Below are 22,235 nucleotides of genomic sequence, written 5' to 3' on the forward strand. Positions count from 1 at the left end.
TATGGTATTGATTTTTACTCTAGATGTATTATTGTGTATTTGGCTTGTCCTTTTGGCATATTCATTCTGAAATCTTTTGATAAACGTTAAAAACTCATCAGGTGTCTGTGGTCATTTTCAAAAAAACGTGTGGATAAACGTACTTGATATATGTAAAGTTTTGTTCCCTTTTAGGAAACCTGTCACCTATCCACTGCTAGCTCCTGATCCATCAGGAGTAATGTGCCTGTGGTAAGTCAGGTACATGTATAGTAAGTGGTGTCAGAGGCACCCCCTGAATTACTCATAGTGGCGTGCAAGAAATCACCCGGTTCACGCAAACTCAGTACTCGTTTTACTCGCGCCATGGGCCCAGTGCGTGGGGAATAATTGGTAAAATCGTGACCCGGGTGACCTGCGCGCTCTATCACCGCCAGTGGGTGAATATGCACAGTCCCGCATAGATTGATGTCAAGTTTGAAGTTCATCAGATAGGGACTTTATGCATTTGAAAGCCAATCAATTTGGAACTTGCTGCACGGGAATATGAGGTCAGTGGGTCTTTGGAGCGAGTGCTTGTTTATGATCACTGGTAAAGTAGTAGATTATCAAACCCCTTTCCAAGTGCAGCATACATAGATTGATGCACATAGCTGTTATGTGGCTTTGGTGGGCACATGAGCTGGAGAACAGGTAGCAGCTATATTGGTTAACACGCTGCCCACACTCAAAGCTATTGGGGAAACGATAGGTGCAGTGCTGTTACAGGTGCCAGAAATCATCTTTGTGGTAGGTGCAGATTTTAATTTAGAGATCAATCCCAGGACTGACAGGACATCCGGGACAGAGGGGTTTGTCACAAGATAAACCTGACACAACAAAAGGGGTTAACCTCTGCTGTAGGCTAAGAAGTCCTCTGGAGAAAAGCACAGGAAGTACACGTTTTACTCAAGTACACGTCATCCTCTAGGTTGGACTATTTATTCATCCCACAGGAGTACGGTCAAAGATTAGGACATTTTGTCAAGCGTCATCTCAGATCGCTCACACATGGCTACTCCTTTGAGCAGTAGGGCGGCGGGTGCACCAAGTGGCTTAAGACTTGATGGAACTCCAGGATACAGAGTTAATGAAGCCACTAACGAAGGATACAGATAATGATGAAAACTTTTTCGGTTGGAGGGAGCGTATCTCCAAAGCCAAGGCTTGTGGACGAAACAAACACATATCAAACATAAGAGAAATACCAAAATCTACTACAGAACCAGTGGTGGAGAAATAAGTAGTGATTGATCAGCCTAAAGGAGTAAGAGAGAGAACTCTACCAAAGTGAACAGATTTCCCTCAAAAATATACAAATTACTTTCTATCAATATAGCTGAGTACATCCTTCTAATGTTTAACATTAATCCATAAGGAAGGTGAGAAGCCTGAAGAACTCTCCTCATAGGCCCATATCACAACTAACCTTTGAAGTTGAGATACTGGTAAAGGTGTTGGCTAATCGATTATATGGATTGGTGGGAGCCCTATAAGTCAGGATTCATATGAAATAGATCAACAAGACAGTCTAGGTAGACAACATGCTGGATCATCTGTCTTCAATGTCGGTATCAAAAAAATGTCCCCAAAGACACAGAATGAGAAAAAAACTTTTGATATATCAAGCCTTTATTATCTACCTTGTGTTAACGATTCAAATATATTAATTTACCCGTTTTTCCTTGCTCCTTATTGAGTAATTTTTCAGCTCTCCTGTCTAAGTAGCCAAGAACAAGTGCACACGTCAAAGAAAAGATGCATGTTACAGCACCTGTAGAAAAAAAGAAAGCAACGTTTACTTTACAGCAAGAAGAAACTTTTACGCACCAGAATAAAATGAGTAGCATTGTACTGGGCTCGCTTCAATGCATCTACTCTATTTTAGAAACATTAAATATCAATGCGCATGAGAGAAATGTTGCAGATATACACTCAAACAGATGTCCCCAGAAATAGGTCAGAAGGGGTGACATTAACTAACCAATCATGAGTGTGATTCCCAATGTCGTATGTCCCATGGAGCCCACCATTGCCATAACACGCTCGTAAACCAAGGCCATTACATTCATGTTCACTGTGCTCCCCTGCAAAAGAAATAAACAAGAAAATAAAATATGGCTTTTTCCAGAAAAGCCATCAAAACCAAGCATTCAGTGACTGCTGTCACAAAAAAAACAAGAATTAATTAGCTATATCCGGTGCTAACAAGGTTTCAATTTTTTTTTCATATTGGTCCAAAGAACTTTGGAAAAAGCAATTTTGTAGGCTGTCATGCTTAAACTAAAATCAGCATGTTACCAATTATATATATTTGATAAATTACCTAATTGCTGAAGGACTACAGCGTGACAAAGCAATCACTGCCAAAGGAACAATACCAGAACTGTTCTAGTATAGCAAAGGGAGACATTGAAATTAGGTTCATTTAACATTTTTAAACATTAAGACAGGGCGAGTTTTTCTCAACCCATTGCATGTTCATCTTGGGGCAAAATGGAAAGAGTTTTAGGGGCCTAGTGCCACACTACCTCCATTCGAATTCCCATTTTCCAACTAGGGGCCAACAGAAAAAGTTATTTTCTAGAACGTCAAACAATTAATCCATGTAAAAATATGTGCAAGAGGTGTGGCACAGCGGCCAGGGTGCCTAACTCCATACCACAGGGTGCACGGTTCGATCCCCGGCTCCGGCGGCATGTTAGCCCTGCACCATGTGACTCTAGGCAATAGCTTGCTTAATCTTCTCGACAGCCCCCACCGCCGGGACACCGCTCCGGAGTTAGCTGTGCAGTTTACAAATGCTGCCATTTTACATTTACATGTGCAGGTAGACACAAAAGGCATGCACTAACTTGTGAAAGAACATCTAACGGAACAATAATGTGCAATAATAAACCAAAAACATTGGAAATTGTGACAAATCAGCTTTAAAATAGACCGCTGAACTTAAATATTGTAGACATCATACTTAAACTTACAACTCTGGCCATGCTCAGTTGCAATCCAAAAACAAGATTTAATTCTTTCCCTTTGAACCAACTGACGGCATAGGTGTTCTGGGCCACAGCTAAAGACTCCCCACCAATCCTATGAAAAAGAGTAAACGTTACAATGTGCAGGTAGGCAACATAAAAACTGAGCATTTAAAATACAAGAAATCAAATAAAAATCTTAATTTCCGACAGATGGGATCTGGTGCCCCTTCAGTCTAAAGACTTTGGCTGCAGGATATATTTTTTAGCGCCTTTGGATGTCTCAGTCATATACACGTCAGAGGTAACCTTTTTGGGTACCACCAAAAAACAAGGCTGCCTATATGTGTGAAATCTAATCAATCCCCTTAACAAAGATCAGAATACTTATCTTTTTCAAAGTAGGTTATTGGTGTGCTCGCCGCTTTTATCATTTTTATCTTGTAAGCAGATAAGAGAAATAAGCGAAACTGAAATAAGCCAAGCGAGAAGGTAAAATAAAAATGAGCAAGCATTGCGAAAACCTCAAATGGTGCCAAAAGTATTTGCTATTGCTAATGACATACTGTGAGGTTTATGGATTAGTGGAAGATGATACCTGTTCATCCTTCACTGACAGCACACCAATTTTTTTTTAACAAAACAGCCAATTCATCGCACCACAGAGGAATGGAAAGCAAATAGAAAGTTTGCATTTTATAAGCAACGAAAAGAGACTGGAAAGACCCCAAGCTAAATTTTTATAATGCATCTAATCCAGCTTGGAACTGGGAAGGCTCCAAGAGAGTTGCAATACAGCATTAAAAGAGTGCAGGGAATAGGAAATGTTGCCAAATGAAAAAAGATTTGTAAGTCAACGAATGACAGAACACAATTGACTGCTATATTATTTATGTGACCTATAGCAATCCATACAACTTTTTTTAAACTTAATTTATCATTTTGCATATTAATGACCAATGCAGCATTTATAGGCATTCAGCTACAGTACAGAGCAGTTATATGAACAACCATGATGAGGTTTACAAAGCAGAATGGGTATGATATTAAAGCCTAAGCGAGTGACCTGCCAGCCACACCAAAACCAGCAAGAATAAGACAAGGAATGCCAGAAGTAATCCTTAACAGTACAATGACACATTCTCAACCCCCAAAAAAGTGTGCTATTATCCTCAGATCAACACAGCAATACACACATCTCGGAAGCATTCTGTCACACCATAGTTTCCATAACTATCCAAAGCTTGCGACCATCTGTAATTTCACTCATGTGGCTCAACAACGCCCGAAACGGTCCCCATATATCTCGTGGATGGCTACATGGCGGCATAAGTGCATTATAAGCATCAGACTGCATATTGCAATATGTCATGTCCGCAGGCCATTCCGATACAGTCGGCAGAGGGACTTTCATCCATTGCATAGCCTCGCCAGTAGGAGACCCACTGCCAATAGTCACCGAAAAGACTTCGGCACATCACAGTCATAACCCAATAGCACTACCAGAGGTGCCCTAGGCAGTGCATCAACTGTAATATCACACAAAATTTCAAATATTGCAAGCCAAATACAATGTACCCTAGGGCAATGCCATGCCAAATGCATGAAATCAGCACCCTCTGTCACACACTGAGGGCAACAGGAATCATCCCTCAATCCATATTTGAACAAGCGTGCTGGAGTATAATATACTCAGATGATGCCCATTCGACGAGACGGTACAAACTACCGAGCAGCAGTAGGCACATTGTTTCTCGGTTATTTCTGTACCCAAACCATCTTGCCATTCCTGACAAGCTTTAGATAAACCTGAGCGCTTACCCTCTTGTGCAAAAGCGTATAATATTGATATCGCTCTTCGGAGGGACTGGCCTGCAATAGATATGTGAGAGGGGGCCCTTCCAGAGGATCAGACAACTTAACTAACAGTGTGCACAGTGAATGATGTGCACGGTAACAATGAAATTAGTTAAGCAAGGTTAGGTCATTTACTTGTAGCTGAATCTGCTCCCAGTTGCGAAGCACCTTACCTGTGTGAAAGAGAGCAAAAAAAAATCCCCACGCATCTTATCCCGAGCTCACGTAGCGCCTCGATCACTGCCCTTTCCCTTCCCAGTGGGAATCACCCACGCCATTCCACAGGTAATCGTGGGGAATAAAGCAGAGTGATCTGCTGCATATCTGCCGATTTCTTCAAGAGGTACCTCTTGACACCTACAGGGTCAATATCGTGGAAGGAAGAAGGAATTGAGAGAGAGACAGAGGGCTGCTCCATCATGCTCCAGGTGCAAATGTGGTAGATCAGATGGGCTATGTAGCCAAAAATGTGCGAACAGTCTGTGCAGCTCTATAATATACCTCAAAATCAGGTGCATTAAGTCCACCTGCGGAGTAAGGTAGAGTAAGTGTGGCCCACGGCATGCGAGGCCGTTTGCCGGCCCATGCCAGACGCACCAGTAAAGAGAGCATAGAATGTAACAAAATTGGTATATTAGTAAAGAGAAACAAAAAGAGTGGAAGCACGACCATTTCCATAATTGCTATTCGACCAATAAGAGAGAGCGGAAGTCGCGCCTATCGGTCAACTGCTTCGGAAAGCCGCTGCACAGCCCTGACATAGGTTACACATATGAATACTTCTGCATCAGTGTAGACCGGAACACCTACATAGCGTCCAGACTTGGTGGTCTATTGGAGCAGAAACTCTATTTGGGTGGGCAACGTAGCCTCAGTAAGTTGAAATCAGCTATTTTTTCCAATTGATACACAGTCCAGAGTGTCCGCCAAATTGCACCACTTCACGAACAACTCAAGACATGTTAAGCTCCGGTTTGCGGGCATACAGATGCGTATCATCTGCATATGCATATTAATGAGGCTGTCGCAATTTGCGTCCTCATTGGGAATGGATGGCACTCCCAGGGATGGTGGCCTGCTGGGGTCAGCAGACCTCCATGCACTTGAAATAAAGCAGTTTTTTTTAAATGCATCTCGTTTTCCTTAAAGGAAAACGGGATGCATTCAAAAAGAAAAAAAAAAATCAATATTTTTGTTTCATTTTTTTAAGGGCAGGTAGTAGTCCCTGGAACCACTGCCTGCTCTGAAAAAATGTATGTGCACCCATTCACAAAGGGGAAGGGGTCCCCTGGGGACCCCTTCCCATTTGCGAATGGTTTACCACCCTCTTGAAGAGGGAGGTAAACTGTGAGTGTTTTGCGACTGCAAATCCGGTCGCAAAACATTCTTATATAGGGTTCAGACTATTGCTATTAGGAAGGGACGCCCTCGGAACGCCCCTTCCTAATAGCAAGTCACTAACCCCATCTTGATAATTGTTTTATTCGTTCTGTGTACTCATTGTAAAACGCTCTGATACCCTACCATGGGTCTGGTCTGCGCAATAGAAAACTCTAAAAATAAAATAAATACATAAATACATTTCTTGTGAGTTGCTATTTGTTGGACTTGGCCCTTTTTGGCAGGTTCACCCCTAAACTTTTTGCCTTTCCTCTGACCTAGTATAGGTGGTTTTATGCCTCTGGGCACTTTAGCACTGTGGTCCACTGTAAAGTGCGTGCACTCTCTGTGTCACATTTGTAAGGTTGGCCTACCCTCCCATAGAAATGCATTGGGGATTCCATGATCAGTGTGTGTCAGTGGTAATTCCTGTTATGAGAGGAGCAGTATGGTCAAGTCTGGTATGTATGAAATTGTGTGAATAAATGCTGCACAATGGTGTGCAGATGTATTGTGGTTATTTTAAAAATGCCACTTTTAGAAGTTGGCATTTCTGTGTGCTATGTGTCTGCCTACCTGATATGAATTGCATGTCTGGCTTGTGAGTGACAGGAGCTGGAAGGTGTGTGTGGCTCCAGGAGGGCCAGGATGAGTCAGCGCTGGGCTGAATAGGACATCTGGGCTGAGAGTAGTGGGAGGGATAATCCCTGACTCTGAATAGGATGGTGTCGCCCTAGGCAAAGCTGGCTCCGCCCCCTGTGGTGTCTGATCACCTAGACCCCAGCTGACAAAGGGGAAGAGGAGCTGGCAAAACAAAGTGCTCCAATTCTCCCCTGAGCCAGTTTCATCTGGTTCTCCCCCATGCCCTGCACTTGAGACAAAGGAATTAGTATAGGGGCTGTGACCTCATGAAAATGTTTTGTACTTTGGTGCTGTTCCTGGAGGGGCGTGCTGCTGCTGGGGCCCAGGGGGGGGCTGTCATGAGGGTTTGCCTCCGTGGGCCCCCTGGATCTCTCATGGACTTTTGCTGAGGAGCTGTGGCTCCTAGCCCTGGAGAGCACTTTATTTCTTTAAACTCCCATTAGGAGGAATGCGTGGGCTTAGCAGCGCCGGGCTGCACTTTATTGAGAGGGGATCCTCGGCGTAGGGATTCCTCTGTGCTTCGTGGCCAAGCGGGAGTCCACCCCGCTGATTTATGCATGCTTTGATTAGCGGGTGCCCACCCAGCATTTGTACTCACTAGCGGGTGCCCACCCCGCTTTGTGGCTTTAATTGATGGGCAAGTACCCACCCCGCATTGCCGCTGAGGAATTAACGCCACGGCCAGGAGGAAGTCAGGCAACGTGGTGCCTGACGGTGGGCAGGACTTTCGGTTTTGCGAGGGAAGCCCCGCGCATGCCCCCGCTGCGGAGAGGAGCTGGCTGAGCGATGCCCTGCTGCTGCCCCGGTGACCAAATGGAGAAGGAGTCCCCGAGGAGTGGGGCTCTCCTGATGATTGCCGCGTTGGAGAGGATGCCGCCTCGAGAAGCAGAGCCCAGGTGAGAGAGGCTCGGTGTGGCCTTGGTTGGTGCCGAGTAAGGCATGCTGTCTGCTTCATTTCTCAGAGCGGACCCCCCATTGCGGGCAGCTCCAACGCGTGGGGGCAGTGGCTAATGATTTCAAGAGCCTGAGAGGGGCTCCATGATAGGCACGCCAGTAGTGCCATTTTCCGAGCAGACCCGCCAGAGAGCGGGCCGCTCCAATGTTGGGGGGCCAATTGTATTTAGAGGGAGCCCCAGTGGGGGTCCAGAAGGCACAGCAATGCCAGGCCCCAGTACGTTTTTGCATAACTGTTTGGAGGGCACAGTGGTGCCAGGCTTCATTTGATATTCACAGCTGCGCAGCACTTAGTGCTAGCTGCTACGGTTAGGTCATTCATTCTTTGGGGGCATTTTTGATTGAGATAGGAGTGAGATGCACTCCTCTGCCCCACCGCATTCGCGCACATGGATTCCGCTGCCTTGGCAGCAGCTCTGATATTTGGGACGTAGGGCATTTGAGCCCCTTTGAGAAGGCCAGTTGGCCAGGGGGACTGTTAGTTTTGTAGGGCGCCAGGCCCTAATGTGATTATGTAGGTGCGCAGGAATTCATGTATTGTTTTACGCACCGAGATTTATGCCTTAGGGCGGTTTTATGACTAAGAGGTTTTGAATACTGTGTTTATGTTTCAATTATTCTTTAGTGTGGTTTAGGTATGAGGTTATTTGTCTACTGTGGTTTATGCTAGTGAGATTATTTCCAAATGCGAGTTATGCTTAGGAGGTTATGGTCTAATATGATTTAGGCTTATGTACATAATATGATTGAGTACAATGTTTGCTAGTAATTACTGGTTGTGTTCTAAGTTTATTCTATGTTCTACATTTACTATCTTCACTAAGTGATGGTTCGGAAAGTGGTCCAAGTGGCCCGGTCATGTGTATATAATCCCCTGTAAATATTGCCCAGTGCCAAATGGCACAGTGTATATTGTGTGAGTACTATTCTAATGTGTTTTATGATAATACAAAGGTTATTTTTGATAAAACCTTGTGTGGAGTTCTTTTTGTGGTGTGCCTAATATGTTGTTGCTGTGTGTAACTCCCTTGCCCTGACTAGAGTGGTGGTCTCTACCTGGCTTTGGTGCAAGCCTTAGCCAAACAGAGATCCCATTCTAACACTATTTAATTAGCAACTCACAAAATAGGGTTAATACATGGGCCACAAGTTTTTTGCATGCGCTAAAAGGGGTCTAAAACCCATTTGCGCATCTGTCGTACATCTGGCCTCAGGTCTTTTCATCAACAGCTACTCTTAGTAGTGATGGGTAAAAGCATTGCATATTCCATGTGAAGTTCACATAGTTTCCTTTTCGCCAGTAAAAACTGCCTGCTTGCCTCTTGCACATGTGGGGTAAAATCAGGGGGAAAGGATAGCTCCGCACCCTCGTAGCGGAGAGTCTGTACTTCTCTAGTGCGACGTAGCACAGGGTCTCTCTGTCCCTATAGTTAGGTAGACGTGCTGTAATTGGAAGAGGCTTAGCCCCCAGCACGGGACATGGATCCAAGGAGCAGTGAGCACGCACAACTATACACAGGAGCAGGCTTTCAAGTCTTCAGACTTTATTGGTAGGGTCAATATGAGTTTCTCCATCTGTTTCTGACTTCCCACAGTTGTGGCCTGAAAATCTTCAGCCTCCTCTCCACAATATCAAGACATTCTCTGTGTTTATCAATACGTTTTGACATTCTGTGCATACTGTAGGAAACATAATCAATCTTACCATAGACTGGGGTCAAACTGTGCTGCATCATTGTCAGAATTTGGCACAGCTCACTTCCGCTCTGCGTTAGGAGTATCAAGGTCCGTTTTAGATGTCGTCATGCCATCCTCACTTGCCGGTTTAATTGTTCAAACTGCAGCTTAGGTTGATTTTCATCCAGCTTCCCCAGTGTAACAAGAACAGCAAGGGACACCAGATTCACCAAATCCAGGAGGCATTTGACACGTGGCTGCACCTGTTCAGAGTGCCCACAGCTAGGGATTTCAATCCGCCACCGAGATTACAAGGGCACCTTTATACATAAAATCAACTCTACATGAGATGTTTGACTGTGTCTACTTGTCCTTAAGGGACAAAATTTAGAGGGGGGCTGCTTCTCTCTTTACCGCCATCTTCTTGTAATCTAGGGTTTAAACGCTAGAGAGTAACTGTTGAAATTGCTTTTAAATTTTATTACGCCATATGTTGATATATCCAAATGTTTATTATTGTGCTTTTATGGCAGCATTTGCCAAAATAAAGTTTGATTGATTGATTAAGTCTAATAAAGAGCCATCTCAGCTTTGAGGTATCAATTACTGCTAATACTATACGTGGGCTAAAAGAGGGAGAACAAGGAAGTAGGCTTCAGGAGCGCCTTATGGAAATAGAACAGGCCTGGTCCCTCCATAGGCCATGAAGAGCTCCCAGTACCAGTAGCTCTGTATATAACCAATTAGTACCTAGCGCTCCCTACCAAGCACTATAGCGGAGTGTGTCGAAATACCTTGGGCCTTAAGGTAAGCCTTTCATAGTCATACACTGCATAAAGTAGAAGCCGATGCAGCTCTAACAGCCCAGCACTAGGCCAGACTCCCAGGCAGGCCATTGCCACATGGGGCAGATCGACATGCAGTCTGCTCCTCTCAGCCGCATCGCAATATCGTAGGGGCAAGCTGCCACTTGCATCCAGGTTTGCGGGGGCTCTCAACCCAGGCGTCCAGAAACACGTATGGTGGTGGCTGGCTGCCTAAAGCCAGTCGGAGACCACACCAGTGTTTTTAGGGGGCATCTTTGAGGTGCCCTTTGAGTACATGTTGCGATAAATCCAACAGTGGCATCATTGTGGGTTTAATAAGAGGAGTTGTTTAGTACCAAACCCTCCTGGGTTCAATGAAGCCATAATGGTGCTGGGGAACTCAAGCTGTTGAGTTTCCATTCAATATACTCTCTATGGCTACCCTGGCACTTACAATATTAAAAACAGACTTCAATATTGTAAGGGCATATATGCTCCTGCAGATAAGCCCACAGCTGAGATATAGTGCACCCTGCCTTAAGTGACTTACCTATACCTTACGCAGTGCTGGTTTGACATGGCACACAAGCAGTGTGCCAAGTCGACTGTCGTTTTGGTCTGCACCAAGGCCTGCAGGCAGCAGTGGGAGTTAGCATGGCCTTGGTGGGGGAGAGGGGGAGGGGTGTCCCTAGGGGACTATCTTCAGTCCCAATGCCCTAGGTACCAGGATACCATTTACTAAGGTCCTACCTGGGGGACTGAAGTTGCCAATTGTGGTACCTTTTTAGAAATGGAGCTCTGGCACATGGGCTCTAGGTTGGGAGGATCCCTGTGCACTTTCAAATAAAACCACAATTGTCCAATCAAAAAGTGGGGGGGGCTAACCATGTCAAATGAGGCCCTTTCTCACATTGAGCTTATACTGTGGGAAGGACTCTTAGCTCATACATATACTCACACAATTTGCATAGTGTGTTCAGCTTAAAGATGCAATATATTGACACTCACCTTAAAATTATTTTTGTCAATTATACACGTTCTTCCACCTAACATCACTCAACATGCAAGTAGCCATGTCTGGACAAGTTATTACAAGCTCATGATCAGTTAAAGAATGTTTACATAAACACCATTAGTATGTGTATGGAACAACATTACTAAAGCACTCACAACAGAGGCTGCTTTTCTAGGAATTCACGGTTACTTACAAAGCAAGACACAAGCGCCCAAAGGAGGCAGCTTCCTTACACATCCAATCAACAAACTTGAATGGTATGAAAGATAGCAGATACCCATTTCCCATAGCCAGAACTTTCCAATTAAAAAAACCCTTCCCAAAAGCATTCACATTTCGTTGTGTTCCTACCAACTATGAATTTACCTATACTATTTCAACGGCTAATAAACATCTTAAGTTCTCCAGGCACTCAACTGGGTATGGCAACGAAAACAGAAATCATTTCAACTCACCCAAATATTAATCTGCCAACTTCCATCAGCCAAAAGGCATTTACTAGAGCCCCCACGGAAAAAACAACCTGCAATATAAGTAACAAATATCAGGAAAATTGATAGGTTTCACATTTCTCAAACATTAAACTTAGAAAAATGAAGCTTAAAGAACTAATATAAGCAATTTGCAAAAACTGCACACATGTGCTTTCTGGCAGAGACGATCCACTCCACCCTTTTACTGGCAGAAACATTTGTGATTGCGAGAATCTCTTGTTCAGCTAACCTTTAAAACTGCACACTATCAAAAACAATTTTCAAAAACGTACATCACATATAGCCCAAATATCCTGGACTTTTTGAGGGGGAGGAAAGGCTCAAAACTGCACAGTATCCAGAATGGCTCCTATAAATGGGAACCTCTGTGAGGGAGTTCAGTGTGACTTGAGTACGTTGATGGAGAACTTCAAAGATATGAGCAAGTTTGCCGTCATCTGGTGGGGGTCCATGACTGCCTGAGGTAAGCCCGCCTTCAGCAGCCAGTCATCGAGGTATAGGAACACTGGTATTCCAAGTCTACAAACATATGCTACGACAGCCAGCATCCCTTTTGTGTACACCTATGGGGCACTGGTGAGGCCGAGAAGAGCACTGAAAACTTGTAATACTTGTGGCCCCCTTGAAAATACAGGTAAATCCTGTGGGGCTGCAGAACAGAAATGAGAAAATAGATGTGCTGAATGTCCAACGCTACCATCCACAGCTGGAATATAGGAAGAACTGAGGTGGGCCATTGTGACCATCTAGAACTTGTCGTTTTTGAGGAAGACATTCTCAGGATAAAGGTCTAATATAGGACAAAATCCTTCCTCCTTTTTCAGCACTAGAAGTCAGCAGGAGTAGCATTCAGTTCTTATTTCTGATGTGGGGAGCTTTTCAATGGCTCCCCTGTCCATGAGCCTAGATATCTCTTTGTAGGATGGATGAGTGGTCCTCTGGAAGTTGCTGTGGTATGTGAGGATGGGTGGATAAAAAGGGTAGAGTGTATCCATCCTTAAGAGTTATAAGAATCCATCTGTCTGATGTGATGCTCTGCCTCCTGTGGCAGTAATACCTTATCCTGCATCCAAAGGAATGGACGTATGCCGCGGAGGTCATGCTAGAGGGGTTTGAATGCAGTGAGCGGGACAGGTGGTTGAGTAATATGTTGGTCCTCAGGACCTGGATGCTGTTGGCAGCCGGATCCCCAACCACCATCTTGAAAGGGCTTGGAGGTCTGTTGCAGTGGAGGAGGGGTTTGGTGTTGTCTTTGCTGAAAACCTCTACCAAAGCCCCAGAAAGAAAGTTCTGGGGATACTGCCACAGAAGCGCTTAAAGGCAGTGGGAGCATGCTTTGGCCCTGCTCTCCTATAAGGGCTCCAGGGCCGAATGTGCTTTGTGCCCATAAAATGTTATGTCCGAAAGTGACATCTGGATGCCACTGGAAAAGCCTGTGGATCTTATCCATGCGAGTCACTGAAGCTGGTAATTACTGTCCTACCCAACATGTCAAAGTGTCCAGCCCAGATGTAATGACTTACTTTGCAGTGTCTTATCCATCTTGTATAGCTTACACCAAATTGGCACAAAAGTCTATGAGACCATGGGAAAGATCTAGCTCACCATGTCCTATTGTTTAGTCTCGGTAGGCAACTTGAGTTTAATAATCAGAAGGCAAGACTGACATATGAAAACATCCTTTTTCCAATGGCCTCAATGCGTTTGGATTCCAGATCCGGAGGCATAGTAGGGAAAGAGTTTGGATTTAACCTACTTGTAGATTTTCAGGAGTAGAATCCTGTCGAATGAGGGTGGGCCTTGGCTGGCAGGTCTTTGCCGACCGGCAGTTTGCCTGTTAACAGACAGGTGTCGGTCCGGGACTTAGGGGAGGTCCCTCATCGGGGTCAAGAAGGACAGACTACATCGATGTTGGCTCCATTGGCGGTAATCAGACTAGAAACCTCCTTGGATCCATGGGGCTGGAGGCATGCCAGAGAGAGACCGTATAGTACCAAATGTGCACAAGATAGCCTCATTGAAGGGTTCGCCTTGTTGCAGCATCGCCGATGGGCTTGGAAATTCAGGATGAACCAGGACTAGAGCTGAGGAATCAGCTCTGCTGTAGGGGTCAGCTATCAAGAGGCAAGCTGATGTCTAAGTAAATCCTTTTGACGAACGAAGCGGGAAGAAGGGTGAGGTCCTATTTTGACTTCTAGGACTTCGAATGACTTTGAATGGGAAGAGGACCTCAATCAAGAAAGACCCTGTAAGGGAGGATGCATCTGTGTCCTCTACTTCGTAAGAGACCGGCCCTTACACAGTCACGGATGACCTTTAGATTCATCCTGACATATGTTTGTGACAGTCCCTGCGGGTTTGAATCCTGTCGTTTTATCGGCAGACACTGAGAAAAAGGTTAGAAAAATATTTTCCTGGAAGTGACAGAAAACGAGGGAAGGCTAGATCTGGATCAACGTCCAGAGGCATGGAAAAAAGGAACAGACGTCACCGTGCAGGAGTGGAGATTATATGTGGCTCTGGCCTTACTTCAGTGGCGGAACAGACTTTACACAAAGCTGAACGACACCAACTACTGGTATGCAAGGGAATTGCTGAGAAAATTGTCCAGATCCAGTTTGGCGCCTGGGACCATTCACAAGGTGAGGAATAGGAGGTTAGAAGTGTGTCAGAAAAGAAGCATATTCAATCTTCCTTCCTTACGTCAATTTCTCAAACCAGACATAAAAAAGGAAAGGTGCAGTTCTCATTGTGCTTTTTGTCTTGAGCTGTCTGCCATGAAAGCGGGGAAGTCTCTTGTCTGGCTGAGCATGACACTGTTCCCACCTAGTTAAAGGCTGACATCCATAGCAATGCTATAGAGGCCAATGAGGAACATAGTACCAACACAGGGGCCAGAGAGGCAGATACATATGCCCAGTGGAAGCAAAGAGGTCAGTTCAAGGACAAAGGGTAAGTGTGAGAGGACTAGAGGTAGCAGGGAAAATCATTGGAAGGGGTAACAAACAGGCATGAGAGGTCCTCTTCACAGCCTATCATCCATCATTTTATCATATAGTGCTAAATGTTTGATGTAGGGAGCTGCATCGTTCTATTTCAAAGTATACAGCTTTTGGGCTGGTGTATACTCCCTTGGAAAATGCGAGGATGGGCTGCTGTTTATGCACCCACCCTTCCCACAGCAGTAGCAAAACAGCAGAGGCCTGTGAACCCACACATGGGTTGTCTTCGCCAATAGCAGAAACCTTTTACCTGGAAGCTTGCTTAAAGTTCAAATAGCCAATCCCAGCCTGTTGTGCAGTCAAAGGTTTGTAGGCAATGGCATTCCTTTACACACTTACTGTGAGGATTGGAATAGTTTCTTCGAATGTGATTGGCTGTCAGCGCCAGGTTGTCAAAACCCTAACTTTGCTTATAGTGATCGAATATTTAGGTGTCTATCAGACAAAACAGCATTACATCTCCTAGTCCCCAATGGAAATCCATGTATCTCAGATTTAAATTTCACACCCCTACAGGTACATTTAGCAAACACACCAAAACCTCAAGTGACATTGAGACAGTTTGTTAAATGCAGATAAGTACAGACTGAAAAATCGGTCACTGCCAACATATTTCCCTATAAGCCATCCAAAAGGAAGAGAAACTAGTGGAAGCAACTTTCTTCAGAAGCTACGGTAGAGACTGGTTAGCAACATTGAAAAATAGAATGAGACAAATTCAAATGTATCTTTATTCGGTCATTATAGGACCATAAAAGCACAGGATAAAACATTTACATCTTCATAAAAATATAAATTACACTATTAAAGCATCATAAAACAGATGATCATTAAAATGCATAGAGTCTTCTCAATTTGATAGCAGCAGTGATATAACTAAGAACAGCAGTGCAAACATCATGTGATTCTAAGCTTTGCAGATAGATCAAGCCCTCTTTGTAAGAATTGAAGTGCTTATGTAGTAGGGCAGAGCATAAAAAGAGCAATTTAAGAAAGTCATATCAAGTACAAAAGAACATAAAATGAACAGTTGATTCAACAGTAACACAGTCACAGTGGCACCGTGGAAGGGAGAGAAGCCAGGAGCCCACTACTGGGAAAGCCACAAGGAAATGGACTATATTTAGTCTAAATCTAGTGAGATAGAATCTGTACTCTGGGTTTACTATTCAGGTCAGATGATGTGGATATCTGCATACATCTGGTAACTGTGGGCATATCAAGAGATTTTTCTACCCCAGCTCCATCTTTGTAAGTTTCATAGCTCTTCTCGACTTCCAGTTTAAGATCAGGTGTTATACTTTGGGGTGACTCAAAGAGAGGACTATATCCCAGGTTATAGAAGGTGTTTCACATATAAGCCAACCACGGGATAGCAGTAATGGTATCTAATTTTCAACAGTTTATTAAGACCTTCTGCAAGAAGTCTGCATTCGGGGAGTTCAATAGCTTTATCCATAATAATATGGGTACCATGGAGATCTGGTCCTCCATGAACTCTATACCCAGTTCCAAATGTGAAATAAGGTTTGAGGAGGATTTAGGAATTGCCAGAAGCCTGCAAAAAAAACTATTTTCGTCTGCTTGATGTTTTCTGTAGGCAGTACAACCACAGATGGTCAATTGCTTTTAGAAAGTTGGACTACTCCGTATACCAGCTTGCAGCCTAACCTTTTTGCAAATCTGAAGAGTGCATCTTCGGCTGCACGCATATTTTGAGCCCTTTGCGTAAGTAACCTACCTGTCCCATGATCCATTTGCCTCCAATAAAATACCAAGGTAGTTGAAAGAAAAAAAAAAAGAACTTTTTCAATTTGTTCCCACAATAAAAAAAAATTGACTTTGTTTATTTTGAACCACAGGTCATAATAACATATTTTTACTGATTTACCTTAAGTTTTAATCTCAGCATAAAACCACTAAACTCGTTGAGAAGCTTTTGGAAGGCATTTGCCGTCATACCTACAAGAACCGTGTCATCTGCATAGAGCAGCAAAGGGACTGCCTGCATGCCAATCCTTGGAACATTGTCACAGCAAATACCTTAAAGCGGTGTCTAAGGAATTGATGTAAAATAAACAAAGGAAAGGCACTAATATGCAACCCTGTCTCACCCCTCTAGTCATATTTAATAGGGCTGTACAGTCTCCATTCTGTGTAAAGTGCACCCTCGTTGTAGAGTTCCAAAGCGTGCGTTTTACCAGATCCACTAGATGGGGATCAATACCCACCTGCTCCATCAGGTCTCATCATATGCTTCTATCTACAAGGTCAAAAGCACAGGAGAGATCAAATAATGCCATATGTATGGCGCCTCTCCTGGCTTTGGCATATTTGCCTATGATGAGAGTTAGTTTAAGGGTTTGTTCTACAGTTCCTAGCCCTTGAGGAAAGCCAAACTGGGCAGGGGAGAAGAAAGAGCTAGCCTCTGCCCAGTCATCCAATTTGCCCAGGAATTACCCTGCCCAAGATCTTTACTGTGGAATCACTCGATGAGATTGGGCGATAACAAACCGGGACATGCCGGGCAGTTCCGATCCCCTTTCTTATAGATGGGTACAACATTGGCTTTACTCCATGAATCTATAAGGTCGACTTTCACTACCGCCCTGAAAACAATTGTGGCCATGGGAGCCCAGAATTCCATGTTGTTTTAAAAAAAGATTAATTAGGACCCCGTTTGGCCCAGGTGCTTTGCCATTGCAGCACTCATAATTGCTTTTTTGACTGCAGCCAAGTCTACAAGATCACTAAGCCACTCCGCGTTAATAGGGTGGTGATCAGGCATGATTTTGTTTAGGGAACAACCAACTTTGTTGTCTGGATTAAAAACAGAGGAAAAGTGAGAGGTCCAGTCGGCCTCAGGAAAACGCCACTTGACGCTAGAAGTTTGGTTGGTTAAGTACGCCCCAGAAGAGTCTAGTATCTTTTAGATAAGCTTCTTTATTTAGATCCTCCCACGCTTTAACTTGAATATCCGGTTTCCTTTCATGTAGGGCCAGCTTATATGAACCATCAGTAATTTGGTTTACAAGCGAACAGGCTCAGGGCCATGTTCAAAGATGTCCTTACAGGACATGCCCAGTCAAAAGATGCCTGTGAGGCAAATTGAAATACAGAACATATCTCCATTTTTAGCAAAACCAGCCACCGATTGCAGATGATGCCGAACAGGCATGATTATGAATGTAAACTATTTTTACATGGCCCTACAACTACTTAGTGGTGTCACCACAATATACAACAAGCAACGGTACAATTACAAACTACTAAATAATGCTTTCCTACAGTGCAAAATTACAGCACAAATGGTTTACGCACTTTGAATGCTAAACCAATGAAATGCAACAGATTAAGTACAGTGAAGACTAAAACACTCCACTTGATAGAAACTACTTCACACCGCCCTTCCACGAGCCTTGTGTCAGCTCATGTAGGTGAACATGAGCTGCGCTGGAGCTCTGGAATATAGAAATTAGTGTAAGGCCAACTCTCCTTCACTCAGGACGATGCCAATGAAGGCTGTCACACTTACATACAACACTGCCTTACTCACAAGCCCATGTTACTCACTACCTTGGCAGATGGGCTTACATGTTCAATGGAAAAAGTGGTTTATTGTCATCAGTCATCCGGTCACATATTCGGTGCGGAGTGTGCAACATACTCTCTGTACTGCGCGTCACATATTAAAGAAACACCACATATTAAGTGTTTCTGCCTTGACGTTTACTGTACCACATTTTTTTCTGGCTGCCCTAAGCATTTTGCTTCCCACTGCTGCTCAATAGGCCTCAGAGTACTGGTCATTCACATTTAATTTTGGTCACTGTCACATAATTTACTACTGAAAAAAAAAATATATATATATGATATATATATATATATATATATTCCACAACTATGATCTAGAATTTAATTGCCAACACGCTACAAACACCGAACAGACGCGTTTCGGCGCGATCGCCTTCCTTAAATATATATTTTTCTCAGTCTCACCAAAAAGTGCAAGAGCTTCGAAGCGTTAACTCCCTTCACGAAGAATTTCAAAGCCAAATCAGGTTCGAGTGCAAAGGGTGATTTATTTCCAATAGGCAAAAAAAAAAAACAACACGTTTCGGCATATGCACGCCTTGATCACGGGTACGGGTGATCAAGGCGTGCAGACACCAAAATGTTTTTGAGTGATACTGAAAATACACAGGGTATCCTCATCTTTCTTTTCTTCTCCTGTTCTTGCTTTCCTCTACCTACACATCATGTCTGTCACCTTTACTTTTTATTCTCACATTTCTCGCTCCTGTTCATGTTAAGTATGTGTCCCCCTTTCAGTGTTTTCCCCAGTTTTCATTCTCTCTCATTCAACATTTATTTTGCTCTCCACAGCAGCCCACCTACCACACCTATCCGCCATGGTATTGCTCAACAGTATTGTTCATGAGTACTTTGTCTGCAGACAGAAAAGCCCAATAAACAACTAATTCATGTTTAGTGGGATTCCCTTTTCCCGTCCGTGGGGCCTATTGCCAGCCGCTGTGGACATGGAGCCCACAAAAGATAATTCTGCAAACTAATTAAAAGCAAAGAGTCACAAATGTAAAGTTTATTCTGCATTTAAAATATGACGCTCTAGTAGTTTGATGATTGAGGCTTTAGGGGGCCTATACAGGTTTTCAGTTAGCACACATTAATGCTTGTGCCTCCAGTGCTTGGCACCGACTCGCCCTTTCCCCTCCCAAATTGGGTACCGAGGAGCTCAGGTATGAACTTCAGGCTTTGTAATAATTGCAGAAGGTGAATGGTCTGCGTACACCAACATGTAATATTTTCTGTTCTTGATGTTGCTGGATTTAAGGTCACTTTGTTGCTGAACAGCGGTGCTCTTTATAATTTCAATGTGGTATTGCTTTCTGCGTAAGGCATAGTACAGCGTATTCATTACTATGTGATTTGTTTTCTGAGTAACTATTGGATGAGATGTGAAACTTTGTCACACCACAGTGACTACAGTTTCTTTGTCTGAAAATGTACAAAGGCTCACCATTTTGGGGAGAAACCTAGATTTCTCTCCTTACTCTTAAAGGACAGAGAATATTTTTGACCGTGTACTACCCTGAACTTAGCATATTTTTTCATGTTCCCCTCTCTCTTGACTCCTGAGGAGTACTTAAGAAAAATGCTACTGAATTTCTTATTTGCCTATGACTAGATTGCATTTGGTTCTGGTCATCAATTAGATTAAGGCTTAGTTTTTTGCTGCTAATAATAGATTATAATTTTTTGCATTTTGGGCATTCTGAAATGCATAATATTTTCTGCCTTCTGAATGTGATCTTAATTTTAATAAACGTTCATGGTTTGTACTTTGAATCTTGTCTCGTGTAAACTTTCCTGCGTGGTTTTCCTTGTCCTCTGGCTATAACCTATGTTGATTGTAGGGCTCTCCTATGGAAAAGGCTCACACATAGCCCCAATCCATCAAATCAACGCTTTTAAATGCTGACAAGTGCCTATACTGCTGAAGTAGATGGTTCCCTACAACACTAAGGCCAAACCACTGCAGAAGTTATCAGTATCCTTTAATTCAAAAAGATATTCAGACAGCACAGAATGCGCAGCTTAACATTTAAATTGTACAGTTCACACATTCTGTAAAGGATCAGTGGATAGTGCTAATCAGTGATATTTTACTACAAAGAGGATTTCATAAAAGATGGACTACATAAATACTGTTCAATAATTATTTTCCTAACAGCACAGAATTAATTATCCTTGGTTTTTATAACCTTTATGGTGAAAACTTTAACCACATTCATATTATTTGATTCAACTGACAAATATTCAGTGAATAAAGTGTGCACATTATTTCTAAACATAATATTTTAGCACAAACTGAACACCATCCTTCCAATTATGTTAGAAAGTAGAATACATTTTCAATGGATGATTTCTTTTTCACTTACCTGACCAACGCACACAAAAAGGCTAAAAATTACAGTTCCCAACCTGCAACAAAATAAATTTCACATGAGACAAAAAAGTCCTTGCAGTAAAACAAAAGTACAACACTTAAATACATTGAATAGGTTATTTTGGGTCGGAAGGAAATTTAAACAAGCATTTTCAATGCAATAGGTCTCGCATTTGCGAGAGTTGAAGCTAATGGCATTGTAAATGACAATCCGCCATATTCATGAAAATCGGCATTTGCGATTCTGTAATAGCGAAAAAAAGCAAATCGCTATTCAGAAATCGCAAATCCGAATTCATGAAGAATTGCGATAAAAAAAGCGATTCGCACGCGATCGCAAATTCCGTTAGCGATGACCGATAATCGCAGAAAAATCGCTATTTTCGGCTACCCGCGCCGGGATTGCGAACTCGCAAATAGCGATATCGCCATTTGCGAGATCGCAAACTCGCGAGATCGGGAAAACGGGAAGTCGCATTTCGAGCCCAGTGATGACATCACAACCAGGAAGCTGCCGGTTCCCACCCCCATTCTCCACAGAGAGGCTGACTGAGAGGGAGCAAGTTGGAGTGCTGCAGCAATTCAGGAGAGAACTACAGAACCACAACTCTGCCACAATGTCTGAGGAACCTGCACCTGGCACCAGCAGCTCGTCTGGGCGCAAAAGGAAATTAAAATTTTCGGAGCAGGAGCTAGAACACCTGATAGAGGGGGTGGTGGCAAACCATGAGAGACTGTTTGGAAAAGATTCCAGGAGGGTCCCTGAACAGGAGAAGCGCAGGATATGGCAGGGGATTGCCTCGACTGTGAACTCCGTGGGAGTGGCGGACAGGTCCCTCGAGGAGTTAAAGAAGCGCAGGTATGACCTCCGAGGCCGTGCCAAGGAGAAGGTGGCGGCGCGCCTTGGGGAGTCCTCGGGCACTGGAGGAGGAGGACCAACTGTCCCACCCAATACTGCCATGGAGGACCAGGTGGAGGACACCCTGGAGAAGGAGGCCTGTGTAGGATTTACACGACTAGACTCATCCCGCACCACCCAAGACACCCAAGGTAAGTGGCATGCGACTGCGACCCTGCCCCCTATGGATGTCCATGACCAAATAGGCCCCCCTAATGTCCCATAGGCATGCCATAGTTGCACATCAAGGAATGTCCTGAAGCATTGTGGGAGATGTAGTCTGGCCACAATGTTGTAGTACCACAATGCAGCCAGACAGGTCCCAAAGCACACAAAGCCACAGCCATTCAGGGAATGTCACCCAGCATGCATGTAGCAACTGCACGTCTGCCAGATACATGCAACTAATGATCCACCACTTACCCCACAGGTGGCGAAAGCAGCGATAGCGAAAGGCTGCAAATCGATGAGGAGGTCCAGGAGGAGGAGGTGCCACCACCAACCCAGGCACCAGCCCCTGCCGCTGCATCAACACCAGCAGCAAGA

At 43.9% G+C, this 22,235-nt stretch overlaps 1 protein-coding gene across 2 annotated transcripts in view; it reads right to left on the minus strand.

Annotated features, from left to right (window-relative positions):
- MFSD1 (major facilitator superfamily domain containing 1) overlaps positions 1–22,235 on the minus strand; it is a 144,144-nt gene that overhangs the window by 80,253 nt on the left and 41,656 nt on the right. For both annotated transcript variants that reach the window (XM_086944219.1, XM_086944220.1), the window contains exons 4-8: positions 20,784–20,826; positions 11,780–11,847; positions 3,000–3,108; positions 2,003–2,105; positions 1,694–1,792 (exon numbers count right to left, since the gene is read on the minus strand). In XM_086944219.1, coding sequence (XP_086800345.1) covers positions 1,694–1,792; positions 2,003–2,105; positions 3,000–3,108; positions 11,780–11,847; positions 20,784–20,826 — 422 coding nt within the window. The remainder of the gene's footprint in view (positions 1–1,693; positions 1,793–2,002; positions 2,106–2,999; positions 3,109–11,779; positions 11,848–20,783; positions 20,827–22,235) is intronic.

Source organism: Lissotriton vulgaris, chromosome 11 (genome assembly GCF_964263255.1).
Source record: "Lissotriton vulgaris chromosome 11, aLisVul1.2, whole genome shotgun sequence".
Classification (NCBI taxonomy): domain Eukaryota; kingdom Metazoa; phylum Chordata; class Amphibia; order Caudata; family Salamandridae; genus Lissotriton; species Lissotriton vulgaris.